Source organism: Aspergillus candidus, assembly GCF_002847045.1.
Source record: "Aspergillus candidus strain CBS 102.13 unplaced genomic scaffold BDW47scaffold_1, whole genome shotgun sequence".
NCBI lineage: Eukaryota > Fungi > Ascomycota > Eurotiomycetes > Eurotiales > Aspergillaceae > Aspergillus > Aspergillus candidus.
Window position 1 is genome coordinate 896,851 of NW_020194006.1, and position 17,668 is coordinate 914,518.

The 17,668-nt window shown below is 52.9% G+C and overlaps 6 protein-coding genes across 6 annotated transcripts; 3 read left to right on the forward strand and 3 right to left on the reverse strand.

Annotated features, from left to right (window-relative positions):
• Window positions 1-205: 205 nt before the first annotated feature.
• BDW47DRAFT_121795 (sugar transporter family protein) lies at window positions 206-1,814 on the reverse strand (the record flags this gene model as incomplete). The annotated part of the gene is made up of 3 exons (XM_024815706.1): window positions 206-835; window positions 894-1,568; window positions 1,617-1,814. The coding sequence occupies 3 exons, from the start codon at window positions 1,812-1,814 to the stop codon at window positions 206-208; spliced, it is 1,503 nt and encodes a 500-aa protein (XP_024676704.1).
• A 2,113-nt stretch (window positions 1,815-3,927) lies between these two features.
• BDW47DRAFT_3586 (putative APSES transcription factor (MbpA)) lies at window positions 3,928-7,359 on the reverse strand. Its single transcript, XM_024818819.1, has 3 exons — window positions 6,675-7,359; window positions 4,906-6,598; window positions 3,928-4,855 (listed from the first exon to the last, which is right to left on the reverse strand). The coding sequence occupies exons 1-3, from the start codon at window positions 6,981-6,983 to the stop codon at window positions 4,170-4,172; spliced, it is 2,688 nt and encodes an 895-aa protein (XP_024676705.1). The 5' UTR covers window positions 6,984-7,359; the 3' UTR covers window positions 3,928-4,169.
• A 299-nt stretch (window positions 7,360-7,658) lies between these two features.
• BDW47DRAFT_97687 (uncharacterized protein) lies at window positions 7,659-9,073 on the forward strand. The gene has a single exon (XM_024820470.1). It carries the CDS (start codon window positions 7,747-7,749, stop codon window positions 8,656-8,658), a length of 912 nt encoding a protein of 303 aa, XP_024676706.1. The 5' UTR covers window positions 7,659-7,746; the 3' UTR covers window positions 8,659-9,073.
• Window positions 9,074-9,554: 481 nt separating this feature from the next.
• BDW47DRAFT_97689 (putative glutamine-serine rich protein MS8) lies at window positions 9,555-10,794 on the reverse strand (the record flags this gene model as incomplete). Its single annotated transcript, XM_024820471.1, has 3 exons — window positions 10,409-10,794; window positions 9,850-10,223; window positions 9,555-9,775 (listed from the first exon to the last, which is right to left on the reverse strand). Coding segments are annotated over exons 1-3 (650 nt in total), but the record flags the coding sequence as incomplete, so codon positions are not given.
• Window positions 10,795-12,987: 2,193 nt separating this feature from the next.
• On the forward strand, window positions 12,988-16,707 carry BDW47DRAFT_97690 (putative translation elongation factor eEF-3). Its single transcript, XM_024820472.1, has 2 exons — window positions 12,988-16,353; window positions 16,421-16,707. The coding sequence occupies exons 1-2, from the start codon at window positions 13,282-13,284 to the stop codon at window positions 16,538-16,540; spliced, it is 3,192 nt and encodes a 1,063-aa protein (XP_024676708.1). The 5' UTR covers window positions 12,988-13,281; the 3' UTR covers window positions 16,541-16,707.
• Window positions 16,708-16,885: 178 nt separating this feature from the next.
• On the forward strand, window positions 16,886-17,573 carry BDW47DRAFT_97692 (uncharacterized protein). Its single transcript, XM_024820473.1, has one exon. It carries the CDS (start codon window positions 17,269-17,271, stop codon window positions 17,500-17,502), a length of 234 nt encoding a protein of 77 aa, XP_024676709.1. The 5' UTR covers window positions 16,886-17,268; the 3' UTR covers window positions 17,503-17,573.
• Window positions 17,574-17,668: the final 95 nt, after the last annotated feature.

Below are 17,668 nucleotides of genomic sequence, written 5' to 3' on the forward strand. Positions count from 1 at the left end.
CCGATACGTCTGTTTGAGACATGGTGCTATCTAGTAGAGAATGTAGATTGGTTCAACGGTCCATTATGGACTTCATAGATCAGTAGTATATTATACCCGTCGATCAGCAGGAATAGCAATGTCTGAAACAGCCGTTGATAAATATAGAACAGGTTCATAAACATCCCACATAGTAACCCTCCACATCATCCGGTCCAGTACTCCATCATTCGTCATGTCGCATCCCGGCCTTCTCAGGATCGCCCTCCGTCCCCCGGTGAGCGGTCACCTCCGCCAGATCCGCGTCGTGCGCAACGTCAAACTGGCGACCCAGTCGCTCGGGCCCCAAGAACGTTACCAGGATCGTGTAGGCGTAGACCGCCCCCATCAGGATGCAAATCACCCGACCGTATTCGTAATGCTTTTCCCCGTCCGTCGACGGCAGCGGGTACCGTTCGCCGATGGTGGCTTCGATGGTCGTGCTCGCCGACGAGACCAGGTTGCCCAGCTGGTAGGCCGTCCCCACGGCGAAGGTGCGGATGGATCCGGGGGAAAGCTCCATCAAGTGGATGGGGATTACGCCCCAGGTGCCCTGGACGCAGAACTGCTCGAAGAATGCCGCGGCCATGATCTTCTGCGATGGGACGAAGGTGTATGGGTAGAGCAGTGCGCCGCCGACGATGCTGATCACGATGATTGAGAAGCGTCGTCCGAAGATTTGGCTCGACCAGCCGATGAGCGTGCCTCCGGTTAGGGCGCCGAGGTTGGCGACGACCTGCGTCACGGTGACGGCGTCTTTGGAGAAGTTGTATTGGTTTTCAAGCATCGTCGGGTACAGGTCTTGGGATCCGTGGGACTAGAGAAGGATACCATTAGAATAGCCTCGTTGAAACGGAGAGTGGATGGGGACGCACCATGAAATTGAACCCCGTCATCAATAGGACCAGGTAGAGCAAGATCAGCCAATGCCGCTTCAGCGCCACTTTGCCTTCCGACAGGAACGTCGACGTGACGCCTCCTTGGAGATCCTCCCGGGTCGCCTGTCGCTGACGGAACGTTTCTGTCTCGGGGAGACAGAGACGGAAGGCGATGATCAGAACGGGAGGGCATGCGCCAAACCAGTATAATGGTCTCCATCCATGCGGTGTAGTATCAACCAAGGCCCGAGCAAACGCAGTAGCCAGCAAGTAGCCAAAGGCGTAACCCTGCTGGAGCAACCCCGAGACAATCCCCCGCGCCTCCATGGGACAATCCTCCAAGGCGGTGGCCGCGGCGTTCCCGTAAAGACCGCCCATGGCGATTCCGAACAAAGCGCGACAGGCGAGGAACTGCTTATAGGTCTGGCAGAAACCCGTGCCGAGCTCGAGCACGATGAAAAGAACGTTGTTCACAATAAAAGGCCACTTGCGACCCCAGCGGTCGGCGGCAATGCCAAAGGTGATGGCGCCGACGGATCGGAGCATGAGCACGAGGGTGATGCCCCAGGTGATATCTGTTATCTCCTTGCCGAACTCCTTCGCCAGCTCCGACGTGGTCAACGAGACCGTGAAGAAGTCGAAGGCATCCCAGCTCCACGCGAAGAATGCGACCTGGGGGGGTTAGTTCCTATTGCAAAAGTCAAGGGCGTGTAGGCCTACCGAGAAGAAAAGCCACTGCTGCCTGTTCAAAAGAGCCAGAGAGCCGAGCGGGTTTGGGACCGAGTTCATTGGAGGCATCAGGGTCGGTACCCGAGTCACCAGATACCGCAAGACACCGACGTGCTCCATTTCATCGTCATCATCTGGAGACGGGAGCGGACGCGCCGCAATGGGCTCCTGCTTCGTCGTCTCCGTCATGGTCAATCTGGATCCAAGTGACGAGAAAGAGAAGGGCGACGGGCGAGGGGAAGATTGGATAGAGATGAGACCGACGGGAAAAAAGAAATCCAAGCGGGGGATCAGGCGGGACAGGTCAGAGTTCCTTTAAATGAGTAGCGAAGGATCAGAATGCTGGACGGCAGACCGGTACGGCTCTCGACAGCGGATAGTCAATTGTCCCGATGAACCCCGCAGAGGGTGAAGACTAGCCCGAGTCGTCGTGGCTAATGGAGAGATGGGCGTTCCAACCAGTCTGAGACATGTTGTGTGCCGATCTCTGACTCGGTATTGGGATAGTCAGCTTGAGTGATGATATCGGGAGGACAGTTGTAATTTGGGACTGGTGACCAAACAAATAGAATGGATCCCTTGCGTTAGATATCGATCGGTAATATGGGAATGCAATAAGAGAAAGATGTGTGTCCATGACCGCATGAACGGGAATGAGCTGGAGGTATCTCGGTACTTGTAATCATACTATACTACTATTACTACTACTACTACTTGGTAGTATAATATTCGGTGGCCCGCCAAGCTTTTACTCCAGATGGGCCGAGCTTCTCTCCACAATCTCCTCTCTCTCCAGATTCCACTTCTCGCGTGTCCATTCTCCATCCCTTTGAATCGACATACATCTTCATGGTCCATTCCTTTTCAACCCGTTTCCTTCCATCCTATACCCCATATACAATAATCAACATCCCCAGAAATACGACATAATACCCCCCACCAGCCCTCCAAGCTAGTAATCACACAATCCCCCACCATTCGCTCCCCAGGATCCAGCCTTAAATCCTGGCCCCACGCTCAAAGCACTCACAACGAATAACAATTCAGCTCCAACCGCACGAGACCCAGCCAAACCAGCCAGACCATCATTTGCTCGACAAAGATGGAGATAAGGGGCTCGTGTGATCCAACCTGACTGGACAACCCGCACATGGCCCGATGTCACTGCGACGGTTCGACATCCACTCACTCAAAACAATCAAATCCCGTGTGGTCTGGAGTGAGGAGTCTCTTTCCCCCACGCGACATGTGCGGAATGTGGCCGTGGGATCGTCTCCATTCATAAATTGGTTTACCCGAGGCTCAGTGTGTCTGGAAGGTAAGCATCAGGATGGCGACTTGGCTAGCTAGTCTCTGCCACTTATAGTATGTATTGCCGGCTTGGCTTGGCTGCCCAGCCTGGGCACAAAGCTTTTTTTGACTGACTGCGGAAAACATTATCCGCATTGGAATGAATAAATAAGTAGGAGAGAAGGGAAGAAAAGAAGAGAAAAAGAAGAAAACAGAACAGGTCCGAGCATAACTTACTGCACCCAATACAGGACCACCAACCACGAACAAACAAACGAAGGAGAAAAAAAAAATATATTTATAATACAGCAGAATAAAAGACTCTAGCCAAGAATCAAAAATCTCTCATGCATAATCCAAGGCCAACACCAAGTCAGGCATGTCAGCTGGCGATCACGACGCCTCTGATACTTGAGTAACCCCCCCGGCCTGGGCGTCGTCATTTGCTTCTTGGCTTTACGGCACTTACCATGTTGGTTTCGTACTCAATTTCTTTCTTTCTTTTTTTCTAATAAGAATAGAGAGAGAGAGAAAGAAAAGAAAGAGGGAGGAAGAAGAAAGAAAAAAAAAAAAAAAAAACCATGTAAACGGCAACCTGCAGGCCCTTACATCCTTGGCATGCACAGAGTACGAGTAGTGCTGGTAGCCTATCGATACTATCACACTTGATTATGCATTATATAGTAACATGATATAGTTATAACATGTCGTTAGTTAATTCCACACCTGGATTCCCATCATAATCAATCATATTGAACGGGCCACCACTGGTGATATACCCGGTAGATATGTAAGAAGGTAGAGATATATTTCCTGAAGGGGGTAGTGTATTTATATTATGTACCGGGGCGGGGCTGGGCTGGACTTTTAACTGGAGACGGAAATGGTGATAGATTGATCGACTTTCAATTCGGCCGAGAGGACCCTGATTTATGAATGAGTGGAATTAAATAATTCGGTATATTCCAGGGTATCTGTAAATACAGACAGACATGATATGATATGGTATGAAGTAGCTGTATGCACGTCACAAAACTAGTAGCTAGCAGCCCATGCACAATTGTGGTGTAGTGGTAGGAGAGTACAGCAGAAATCTCCATACTCCTGTACAAATCATAAAAAAGAAAAACAACCAGAGAGAAAAAGAAAACAACCAGTACCTAGAATAGTAAAACATCGCTAGTCGTGACATCAAAACAAGCAAGAAAGAAACAAAGATATAAAAACATATGTACGGATACTCAGGCTCAGCAATCACCAATCTTGCCCGCGATCTCGCATCAGAATCTCGATCGCCTCGTCTTCCGGAACGGGGTGATCGTTTAATTCCTTAACGCACTGCGTTAACCCCTCGGCGGCGTCGTCGACCTGCTCCGCGGACCAACCCGTACAGGCCATGACCATGCGGCGGTAGTTTTGGCCGAGGACGACGTTTTTGGACTTGAGGCGCTCGACTTCGGTGAGGATGTTGTCGTTTACGCTGGTGTAGCCTTGCATGTATCGCTGGAGAGTCTCGGGGGGTGGGAGGGAGTTTAGGAAGGCTGCTTGGTGCTCGGTGAATCCTGCGGCTGGGTCGAATGATTCGGGAAAGATGGCTTCGTACTCGGTTACGTCGAGGCCGGAGTCTTTGTCGGCTTCGCCGACGGGGATGGTCTTTGAGGGGTTGAATGTGTCGCCGTGAATCCCTTTTAGGATGATGAGTAGGTCTTCGGAGGACCGCTCGAGGTTTTTGAGTCGTCGGCTGAGCTCGATACGGTCTGAGCTCTGGCGTTTGAGCCCGTCGAGCTGGCGCTGCTCAATCTGTCGTGCTTTGGCCGTCTCGCGGATTTTGTCGTGCCAGTGGCTGAATTTCTCTTGCTTCTTCGTTAAACTTGTAGCAAGGTCCCTGTCGATACCGCCTAGCGTATCTTGGACCATCGAGCTTATTTGAGCCAATGTTGCTGGGAGATGATTAGTATATTGAAAGGAGCGAGTTCCGAGGAAGCCTTACCATCTAGGATCTCCTTCTTTGTCTTGGCAAGCTGGTCCATGAACGAGTCTCGATTGCCAGACTGCTGGCATTGCCCATTCCCATCCACCATATCCACGCCAACCCCGTAATCCGCAGGTCGCAGTCCCGTGTGGTTCGGAATGTGAGGATCGGCACCCACTTCGAGGAGTTGAGGCACCAAGACAGACCGTGCCCGTCCGGCCAGATTAAGCGCCGTGTCTCCTTGGTCGTCCCGGAGATTGACAATCTCAGAGACGAACCGGCCCAGAGTGATGACTTCGCCTGCCGGCGGAGCGCTCTGGCCATTCTCCTGCGTCCCGTTGGGCGTCCGTTGGTTAGTGCCGCCGTGGCGGACGATGAACTCGAGTAAAGCTTCCAAGTAATGCTTCGCCGACACGTGCCCTCCCCCTCCCGTGGCCGCCATGACCGCGATGTGGTGGAGGATCGTTCGCCCACTGTAGTCAACCATGTCAATCGTCGGGGCCAGGATCTGTAGCAAGCGCGGGAAGCTCCGGTAATCGAGATTATTCCTCGTTCCAACCGACTTTTGCAACGCAGTTTCGCCAGCCCCGTTGAGGCGGAAGATGGAGACGCCCTTGGCGACCAGGGCATGGACCAGGGGCATGCGGGCCAGCATCGCCGCCCAATGCAAGGCGTTGTTCCGGTATTCGTCGAGTGGGATTTCCAGATCATCGCCGGTGAGCTGCATCAATGCAGGGTGGGTTGTATAATCCTTGGTCCGCTTATCGAGAAAGAGTGTCATGATGAGCTTCATTTTCTGGAACCGCTCGGGAGTGGTCGCCGGCGCAAGAGGCTCGTGGCCGGTCTTGTCCCCGTCCATCACGACAGAGGTTGGCACGTCCATATCTTGGTAGAAGGAGTCGTTGGGCTCTGTCGGCGTAGGCTCGTTCATCGACAACGATGCAGGCTCGTACTGCATCCCGAACGATGGAGTTTGGTGGGACGAAGACCTCATGCGCTTTCGCGGAGGCTCGATCGAGTCCTCGTGCTCGAAGCCAATGTGATCATGGGGAGTCCGCCCGTTGGCCTGGAAATTGCTCCCGAAGCCGCTGTCCGAGGTCATGCTGTACATGCTTTGCTGGCTGCCAAAAGGCATCTGGGACTCTTGGCTGTTCATCTGGGTCGACGGTTTGCGCACGACACTCGACCGCCGACTATCCGCGCCCCGCGCGGCAGGGGAATCGAACCGTGCCTTGCTCATGGCGTTGACAGCCGTCGCCGCGGTGCGAGAGATGTTCTGAAAGAATGTGCCTTGCTGGGGTTGAGACATCCCTCTGTTTTCCATCCCGCTGTAGAGTCGCTTTCGTTGCGCAGCCATCGCTTGTTCCTTCGTGGGGGTGTCCAAATGATCGCGCATAGAGCCACCGGTACCGTTGGATCCCATGTCGTATTCCAGCAGTGGCCGCAGCAGTTCCTCGACGTGATACTCGCGACACAGGTCCACGCCCCTCTGGTACTGCACCCACGTTCCCTGATATTTGCCATACCCGCCTTGCACCTTTTCGTGCTCACCCGCGGCGATCTCCTTCTCGAGCGTCTTCGTCCGTCGGGCTTTGACCACACCAGCCACCTTAAGGATCTGGGTAGCATTGAGCCACGAGTCGGAGCGACGCTTCATGACAGCGACACCATTGACCTCCATTTCGTAGACGTGAATATTAGAATAAACAGCCTAGCGGCAGAAAGAAGTTAGTCGAGACGTCTCCTGTCAATCAAAGACCAGTGACCACCGGCGCAGGGATACCCACCCGATAGATTTGCGGTCTAAACTCATCCGGATAAGGGATCATCGTCCCATACCCATTCACCTCCTCGAACCCACCCATGTTGCCCCGGGAGCCATGCGGCATACCGTTGGGATATGTGAACGACATGGCCGACTGTTGCGACATCTTGGGCGGAGGGGGCGTGGCTCCGGGCGTGGAAGCTACCGACTGAGAAGCGTTGAACGAGCCCATCTGCGACTGCGAGAAGGACATCCCGTTGGCGGAGCCGACGCTACTCTGGGAGTATGACATGGGTAAGCTGGGGCGCGCTGGAGGGTTGTTGGACGCCATGGCAGCGGTCGGATATCAGCGTCGGGGACCCAGCTCTGACACCATGCACGGGTGAGATCTGGACGACAGTGAATGATTGGATTGGGAAACCGTCGAGATGGTTCTCGAGGCGGCGATCGAATGCTCAATAGGCGTCACGGATATCAACAGCCGTGAAGAAAAGCGAAAAGCATGTGGGGAAAGTGCAGCTATCGTAGGAGATCTCCCGACCAGGCGTCGGACAGGCGCGCGAGGAGGCGAAGGAGGCGCGTGGCTAGTGCCGGGACCACGAAAGGGATGAGGACGGGATGCCAGCTGGCACAGAGAAGAGATAGAAAACGGTGCAAAGTAGATGCGGAATGTTATCTTTGATCGATGTCACTCTGTATAATTCGAGAACAGTTCTATCCCCATGCAACGACTAGCGGTGTTGAATTTGCAAGAATGAACTGATTACAGGCTCGAAAGTCGCGGGGTCCGGCCGTCTTTCTTGGGGGGTCGCGTTTTGGGCCTAGTGTTTCGCGTAAGTAGCTGCCCCAGGCCAAAAGCATGTATTTCCTGATTGGGTTAGTCTTCAAGTTCTGTCGCTGGTTATACAGTACGAAGGTAGCTTATTATCACTTTTACCTGCTTCAATACCTACGACTATATTCCTTTCTCTCGGAAAGTTCCCACCATGGACCGCTTCCAATCAGGGGCAGTCCACCCCCAAGAATGGTCCCGCCTATACAGATGTCTCCTCCGCGAATGTTCCTACCTCCCGGACCCCGTCGCCCGAACACACATGCACAGCTACGTCGTCCAGCGCTTCCGCCGCTACTGCCAGCCAACAGTAAGAGACGACCTCAAAAGCGACTGGAACCGACAGAGCCGACTGCTACGCACAGGGAAACAAAAACTATCACTCCTCACACGCGCCAACGAGGGCTACCTCAAGCCATTCGAAAAGGTTCTGCGACTGGCCTACGGACGCGAAGGGTCGCAGAGACACGCATGGACAGACAAGATGATCGAGAGCGACGTGCCACATAACAACGAAGCGGTGGAGGAACTCATGAAGCAGCCGTCGCAGTTCGAGGACGGGTGGAACCCCCCTAAGATCGTCGTCGAGCTGTTGCGCTCTCAGCAGGGGAACCCGAACCTCCAGCAACTGCGCCATAAGCAGCCCAAGCAGCTTGCTCCTGTGATGCGCAAGACTGTTTGGGGGAAGGATCCTTGTTTGCGCCGCCGGCGGAATATACGTAGGACGTGGTATACCAAGGTGAAGGCGGGTTTGCTGCCGCCGATGCCGGATACGGAGCGCGCTACCTTACTGGGGTTGTTGAGTGGTGAGATTTCGTGGAATGCGCCGGCGCGGCGGACAAAGGCCAGGTCGACGGAGAAGGCGAAGGCGGCGGAGGGAGGGACTGTTTTGAACAAAGAGCTCCTGCTGTATGGGCCGAAAAAGGGCGACACGTTCGAACGGTTTTCGAGTGGACGGCCGCATATGTTCACCCTGCGCTTTATGCGGAGGTCCTGGAGACGCATACTGGCCATGACGCCACATATCGAGTGGGATGGTCCGGTGAAACGGCGAAACATTCGGTGGGAACCGCTGAGGGAGGCTTCGAGCTTGTTCGAGACGCTCGAGGGAGATGATACTATTTTCAAGACATCTGGAGACAGAAAGGCGACGAAGACGGTCAATGCTGAGTAGTAGCCAGACAGAGCTATGCTTGTGCAATTGAAGATGCGGGTAGTTCGAGCTGCTCAAAACACTCGAGGGGGATAAATACTATTTTCGGGGCTGCCGGAGACAAGAAGACCAAGACGGATTGATTACTTCGACTCGGCCGTGGTCAAGCGGTGCTATCCTTATGGAACCGAAGCGATGAATATCTCGACTCCGGCTACCCAGCTACACAATGCAAACACCAAGTCCACACGGCAACGACAGCATTCAGTAAGCGTCTACAGAACAATACGCTGTACGGAATTTCTATCCGGTATGATGATCCAACAGCCAAAGCCAAAGGCTTCCATTTCATCAGACAAACAGACAGACAGACACGAATGACACGATACCTTACCTATCTATATTTGCCTATCTATATCCCAAACCGATACCGTTGAACATGATCCTTAGAATGAACCAAGAAAGAAAGAAAGAAAGAAACACAGACGAACAAGAACGAGAGATACCCTGGAAAGCCCAAGAAAGGGGCAGAAGATTCCCCTCACAATCAAATGTATACCTGCGTGTACGTGTGCGTGTACCCGCGACACCATGCATGTATCTACCATAACTATATGATTAATAGTTCAAAGGATGTACAGAACATATCAGAATAATGGCTACCTACCTACCTAAGATGCATGCAGGATAGAAACTGAAATCAATTCTACTACAGGCAATCTTTCCCGTACGACCTTGAATCCAGTTCTAGCCAGGACTGATGCGAGTCAGGTATATGAGGGGCTTCAAGACACTGACGACACTTTTGGGAACAAGAAATTCAACTTGGCCTAGTTTCTGTTTCGCATGTGGGGGAACAGATTATACGAAATACAGGAGATGCGAATGAGTTAATCGGGTACTTGTTCTACAGGAATGCTACCACGGAAAATGTCTTTGTTTGAAAATGGGGATACCAAAGCTAGCAGTGAGGAGTTATTCTGAAGAGGGTTCGCAGCGTCTTCACTCTGGCGTTCCACCAAGCCAGGTACGAAACTAGTCACTATCGCTGGAGCTGGAGCTAGAGCTAGAGCTGGACCCGCTCTTCTTGTGCTTCTTGTGCTTCTTTTCCTTCTTGTGCTTCTTATGCTTCTTGTGGCTGTGAATAGTTAGCGGTGTCCATACACCAATAGACATAGGGGAAAGATCAAGGAAAGGAGAGAAGAAACTCACTGCTTCGTAGCCGCGTTCATCCCCACGGCACCCGCCAAGGCTCCCCCAGCCGTACCCAGCATGCCACCTCCCAGCTTGTGACCGACGAAGCCACCACCGGCAGCACCCATGATGGTAGAGCCTAGACCCCTCTCGCCCTCGGGTCCGACGGGCCCTGGGCCCATGTGCCCACCGCCCTGCTGCGGATGGCCACCATAGTACGAGGCGGCGCCGGCCTGATGATCGGCGGGGGGGTACGGCGAGTGGCTGGCGCCGCGATCCTGGGGATAGCCCTGTCCGGGGTAGCCGCCCTGGTGCTGAGCAGGAGGTCCGCCGTAGGAGTACTGAGGCGGGGGCGCTCCCGAGTACTGGGGGTTGGAGTGCTGGTCGTAGGGCTGTCAAGACAAGAAAGTAAGTAAATAAGTAGATAGATAAGTGATAGATCAAGGAGAATGATCAGCGCGGGGGTTGGTATGCAACAGTGCGTCTACCCTGCAGTAGTGTGTCTGCATGGAAGGTGAGGAATGCGCGTCCCGGGAAGGGAAAGGAGGGGAAGAGTCTAGACTGGAAGGATACGTACCGAAGGCGGATAGTGACCTCCTTGTTGTTGGTGATGTCCGTACGGATCATGGGCCGGGGGAGCACCGTATCCGGGCTGAGGGTGGCCTCCACCGTAGTAGTCCTGGCCGGAGCCGGACTGCGGGGGAGCGCCCCCGTAGGGAGGATAGTAGTTGTTGTTATTGTAGGAACCTGACATACTGATAATGGGAACGACGATAAGGATGTTTTGGTGCTCCGTTGTGTGTATTAAGGGGACGTAGGTGGGTGGGTAGAGAGGTAGGTGTATGCAAGCCAAGAAGCGAAGCGGAGAAAAAGAGGCCAGAGAAAGAAAACAGGAGGGGCAGATTAGATGGTGAGATGGGAGGAGGGATGGTTTTATTAGGGAGGAAAGAAAGACCCTGGTCGATGGGTTGAGGGGGGCAGTGTCGGGACTCGGTTAGTATGGTCTATGGTACTTAATTTAACATTGGCTTGGTTCATCTCCTACTTATATATGATAAAAGAATTGATAGTTGAACAGATAGTGAGGATAACTACAGTGTGTTTGAAGTGAGATCTATGAGCTGCGCATTAATGCAGTGGTGACAGGTGAACTCATTGTTGAGGGGCTGGGGAGATGATGATAAGCGGGGCGGAGGGGATTCCACTGCTTTGGAACTAGTGAATATTGGCATTGTCAGACACGGCTGCATTTTAATCAGGAGTCTCAGGCTGTTGTTAGAAGAAATCAGTCATACAACACAGTAGTAGGTGAGAGAGATCTGGTCTGATCAAGCATGATAATTCATTTCATTATGAGGTATACATGAGGTTGACTTGATGATGGGAGTACTTGAAACTCTCATACTGAGTCAGGAAGAGAGTGGAGATCATAATTGATAAATGCCACATTTCTAGGCTGTCAATACTATAGTCAATCTGACCTCATCTGGATCTCAGCATGACAGACTCCAGATTTCAATAATAATGTTATACTTCAGGCAGCAAAGAGACTCATGATAACGTTCTGTCGGTACCTTAGAGTTACGGCATGAGTAAAATCATATAATATGGTATGATGCTGTATTTGATACCTGTATTATTCCACAATTTCGCACCAAGGAGAAATCAGACGGATATACATACTAACAGTACGGAGTAGTCTGTACACAGAGCAAGAGGAGGAAATATGAATACCGTGTCTTTTAACTCGATACCCCGAATCTCGCTAGAAAACCAAGGAGACCGATGTACTCCCTAGTACCTACCACCAGGTACTTCTATGGAGGTACCTATCGGTACCTAGTCCTACGGACTCCGGAGTATACAATATGGTTAAGGTTTGACCCACCAAGAAGGGACTCGCCACTCCTTTTCGCGGGGGATAACAGTTCAACTATCTTCATGCAGGATACACTTTTAGTCTCCATCTAATTTCGGAGACAGAGAGAAAGGGAAAAACCGGCGGTGAAAGGAGAAAGGCGGTGATGGTTTCAGCCTGTCAGAGTTGCGACCAAAATAACCACCACCAGCCAACCGAGTGGGATGCTCACCCTCCATCAGAAAGGGCTTCTATTTTGGAGGAAAGGTCAAAGCCATGTTAATATGTGGTCATTATTCGCTGGTGGCCAGGAAGGCGACAAGGCATCGGCACGTTCATGAGGGCGAGACCGGAAAGAAATCTCGGAGAGTCCATGGCTGGGTGGAAGTCTATGTTATTATTTTTTATTTTTTTATCATTCTTCTCTTATACGTTGAATATAATTGGTTGACTTTCCACAAGGAGTGTCAAGATGAAAATCATAAGAAAAAAACAATAAAGGAAAGGGAAAAAAAAGGAAAGACTGCGCCACCGGTGGCGACCGAGATAATGCCAGCATCTGCAGGCCAACACAAAAGACACTAAATTCAATAGTTCTTGTATCCCCAGATTAGAGAAAGTCAGGACTGACTTTCGAAGCCAATAGAGATCACACTGATTACTGTCATCAAGACTTGGTTTCTTAGATGATCTCGGTTTCGTCTCATCATTCCGTAACACGAGCAATCCAGGCACGGGATCTGTTTGACTTTCACCCTTATCATCAATCATCGGAGTAATTAAAAAACAGAAGAAGTAATAAACAATCGATAGTAAATGTATAATCCCACGTCAGAATACAAGATCAAAGAAAGGGGCTTAGCTTTGAATTCCAACGAAGTACATTGGATGGGAATTGGCCTCAGGCCGGGATCTGTCACGGTCTGTCCGAGCCCTAAACAGTCCATCCTATCTCGAAGAAAACTCGGATTCCTCACTTTAAGAGACACTTCTAGTTTTTTTTCCAATCAACCCAACAAATCATCAATACCCAGGTATTGACTACCTCATACTGAGTAGACGACCACTAAATGATACCAGAACAGCCACGGGCCCTATCGGACTGGTTGCTTCGACAGTCATCGCCCCTAAACCTGATCCGGCTCTAGTGCGGGACAGAGAGGCAGAAAAAGTGGGTTGGATAAAAAAAATTGTTAAAAATTTTTTATCTTTCGGGCGGCGAAAAAAAAAATTCAGGCCACAAACCGATAAATATCATCCCTCCCCATCCATTTTTCTTCCTTTCCCCCTCCTTCTCCCCTCTTCCTCCTTTCATCTATCCCTCTCTCTTCCTCTCTCTCTCCTAATCTCTTCTTGGAGATCTGGTCCTCTCTTTACTTTGGAGACCTTTCTGTTTCTTTTTCCTTTTTCTTCTTTTTTTTATCTGTCTCGGACGGATTTTAAAAGGAAGCCTCAAAAGTCTTAGATTTTTTTCTTTGGCTCGTCGTCAAGCGTCTTCTGCGTCGTTTCATCTTTTTCGGACGCAGTTTTCGTGGCAGCCTCCTCTTTTCTCGAGATACCCGGTTTAGAACGATATCGTTGTCTTTTACAAAATGCCTGCTGTTGACGTTGCTTCCGTCCCTGCCGTCTCCGGTAAGGAGACCGCTCAGACTGTCGCCGTTCTCGAGGACCTCCTCAAGAACCTGAGCGTCTCTACTACCCAGGACCAGGTGAACGAGGCCTCCAACAACCTGGCCACCCTCCTCAGTGGCCCCATCCCCGAGCAGACTCTGCCCCTCAAGGCCGTCGAGTCGCTCCAGAAGTCCCTGGGCAACAAGAAGGATGCCAACGCCCGTGAGCGTGCTCTGGACGCTATCCGGGCCATCGCCTCCCACTCCACCATCGACCCGGCCGTCGAGCCTCACCTGGTCACTCTCCTGCCCTCCGTCCTGGCCGCCGCCGGTGACAAGGTCCCCGCCGTCAAGGACGCCGCCATCTCCGCCGCCAGTGCCATCGTCAAGGGTATCAACGGCAACGCCGTCAAGGCCGTCCTCCCCCCTATCCTGGAGTCCATCAGCTCCGCCCAGAAGTGGACCGAGAAGCAGTGTGCTCTCGACTGCATCAACTCTCTCGTCGAGTCCGCCCCCGCTCAGCTGTCCTTCCGTGTCCCCGAGCTGATCCCCGTCGTCTCCGAGGCCATGTGGGACACCAAGGCTGAGATCAAGAAGTACGCCTACTCCACCATGGAGAAGGTCTGCGGCCTGATCGTCAACAAGGATATTGAGCGCTTCATTCCCGAGCTCATCAAGTGTATCGCCAAGCCCCAGAACGTCCCCGAGACCGTTCACTTGCTCGGTGCCACCACTTTCGTGTCCGATGTCACTGGCCCCACCCTGGCCATCATGGTCCCCCTGCTGGATCGTGGTCTCACCGAGCGTGAGACCGCCATCAAGCGTAAGACCGCCGTCATCGTCGACAACATGTGTAAGCTCGTGGAGGACCCTCAGCTCGTCGCTCCTTTCCTGCCCAAGTTGATGCCCGGCCTCAACAAGAACTTCGACACCCTCGCCGACCCCGAGGCCCGTGGCAAGACCCGCCAGGCCCTCGACACCCTCAGCCGTGTCGGTGACGTCAAGGACGGCAAGATCCCCGAGATCTCCACCGCCGGTGACATCTCCACCGTCTCCGCCATCCTCAAGGAGATCCTGGCCCCCAAGTTCAAGGCCCAGGCCGACAAGGCCGAGGCCGTCATCAACTACGTCGGTGCCATCGCCGGTCAGCTCGTCGACGAGAAGGACAGCGAGATCACCAGCTGGACCCAGAACGCCCAGCCCTACATCAGCGCCATCGTCGGCGAGGGTGAGGCCAAGGCCATCGCCGAGACCCTCCGCAAGCGTGCCTCCCCCGAGGCCGCCGCCGCGGACGCGGTTCCCTCCGACGAGGAGGAGGGTGAGGATCTGTGCAACTGCACCTTCTCCCTGGCCTACGGTGCCAAGATCCTGCTGAACCAGACCCACCTGCGTCTGAAGCGTGGCCAGCGCTACGGTCTGCTCGGCCCCAACGGTACCGGTAAGACCACCCTCATGCGCGCCATCAACAACGAGCAGCTCGAGGGCTTCCCCAAGAAGGACGAGGTCAAGACCGTCTACGTCGAGCACGACCTCGACGCCGCCGACACGGAGCAGACCGTCCTCGGCTGGACCCTGAAGAAGCTGCGTGAGGTCGGCATCGACCCCAACGAGAAGGAGGTCTCCGACAAGCTCGAGGAGTTCGGTTTCCTCCGCGAGCAGCTCGAGGGCCCCATCACCGCCCTCTCCGGTGGCTGGAAGATGAAGCTGGCTCTGGCCCGTGCCGTGTTCGAGAAGCCCGACATCCTGCTGCTGGACGAGCCCACCAACCACTTGGACGTCAAGAACGTCGCCTGGCTGGAGAACTACCTGTGCACCTCCCCCTGCACCTCCATCATCGTCTCTCACGACAGCAAGTTCCTCGACAACGTCATCCAGCACGTCGTCCACTACGAGCGCTTCAAGCTGAAGCGTTACCGTGGCTGCCTGAGCGAGTTCGTCAAGAAGGTCCCCGCCGCCCGCTCCTACTACGAGCTCGGCGCCAGCGACATGGAGTTCAAGTTCCCCGAGCCCGGTTTCCTCGAGGGTGTCAAGACCAAGGCCAAGGCCATCGTCCGTTGCAGCAACGTCACCTTCCAGTACCCCAACACCCCTCGTCCCCAGATCACGGACATCAGCTTCCAGGTCTCCCTGGGCTCCCGTATTGCCGTCATCGGTCCCAACGGTGCTGGCAAGTCCACCCTGATCAACGTCCTGACGGGTGAGCTGGTCCCCACCGCCGGTGAGGTCTACCAGCACGAGAACATCCGTATCGCGTACATCAAGCAGCACGCGTTCGCCCATATCGATAACCACCTCGACAGCACTCCCTCCGAGTACATCCAGTGGCGTTTCCAGACCGGTGAGGACCGTGAGACCATGGACCGCGCCAACAAGATCGTCACCGAGGAGGACGAGAAGGCGATGGACAAGATCTACTACATCAACGACACCCCCCGCCGCGTCATTGGCATCCACGGCCGTCGCAAGTTCAAGAACACCTACGAGTACGAGTGTTCGTTCCTGCTGGGTGACAACCTCGGCATGAAGAGCGAGAAGTGGACCCCCATGATGACCGCCGACAACGCCTGGATCCCCCGTCCCGACATCATCCAGTCCCACGGCAAGATGGTCGCCGACGTCGATCAGAAGGAGGCCCTGGCCAGCGGTCAGTTCCGTCCCCTGGTCAAGAAGGAGATCGAGCAGCACTGCGAGCAGTTCGGCCTGGACGCCGAGCTGGTCTCTCACTCGCGTATGCGCGGTCTGTCCGGTGGTCAGCGTGTCAAGGTCGTCCTGGCCGCCTGCTCGTGGCAGCGTCCCCACGTCATCGTCCTGGATGAGCCTACCAACTACCTGGACCGTGACTCCCTGGGTGCCCTCTCCAAGGCCCTCAAGTCCTTCGAGGGTGGTGTCGTCATCATCACGCACTCGCGTGAGTTCACCGAGAACCTCACCGAGGAAGTGTGGGCCGTCATGGACGGTCAGATGACTCCTTCCGGCCACAACTGGGTGACCGGTCAGGGCTCCGGTCCCCGTCTCACCGAGAAGCAGGGCGACGAGGAGATTGTCGATGCTATGGTATGTTTTCTCACAGATCCCCAACCAACTCATCACCCACCAGATTATCCGCTAACACACTCAACAGGGCAACAAGACTGTCGTCGAGAAGAAGAAGAAGCTCACGAGCTCCGAGCTCCGCAAGAAGAAGAAGGACCGCATGGCCCGCCGCAAGCGCGGAGAGGAGGTCTTCAGCGACGAGGAATAAATGTTTGGAATGAGGTCAGATTGTCCGTTGGGATAGATGAATGGTTTGAAGAAGGAAAAAAAAAGGAGGGCGTCGGATTACCTCTGGTAGCTGGTTTACTTGCTGTGATGTTGCTCATAGATTTAAGATTTAATGATCGTACGAATTTCACTTTGCTTCGGAATTCACTATTACCTTGTACTGTAGAGTAGTATGTCCGTATTATCCATGCTAAAATAAGTGTTGCCATCCGACCTAGACTCTAGTACTCTTATCTAACAACCATTTTGTCGCCACTCAAAAGCAGACCAGCCATATAAGAACCCCGAACATCACTCAACCACCAACACCCCCACACCCACCTTTCTCCTCTCCCCCTCTCACCTCAATCTAATCAGTGCCCTGTTCAACAACCAGCCATACCCTTCAAAACTTACCCAAGCAAACAATCAAATAAAATATATTTTCGATAAAGAATACGACCATCTACTGAGAAAATGTCGACCAGCTCTGATTCCTTATTTGCTTAGTCGCAATATTGCATGGAGACATATGCCAAATTCATGTCCAGGTCGAATGGCTGATAGGCTATAATCAAGCCACGAAGACAGTAAGTTGTGTATGTGCAGACTGGAAATGATCAAGCCAGTCGAAGTAGTCGGGACAGGGATGAGCCTCGTGTTTATGGGTAGTAACTACGTTGTAAACTGGCGATTTCTTGATAATGATACTATCTAAGTCTGTGGTGTATGGCTAATTCGAGTTACAAAAGTTCATGCTATATCATGGAAGAATACAGCCCAATCTACGGTATGCATGCTCTTATATTGGTTCTTGGTAGTGGGTATGTCCTCCGCCTATCATGTCCCTCAAGAATGCCTCGTTATACGATGCTCGGGTTGGAGCATATGGGCCAGAGTTCTCCTTCGCGGGACTATATCTTCTGTATACGGCTGTTGAGATATCAAATACTGGTAGATTAGATGTCCACTTCGACTAGATATGGCTGTCTTGGCTCTAGATGATCACTTAATGACCACTCTGCTGTTTATCCAATCCTGTTCACACCCCCCTCCCTCTTTTGTAATCGGTAGGTAAAGAAGATCCGCAGAAATACACTGCAGTATCTGTATTAACAGTTAATACCAC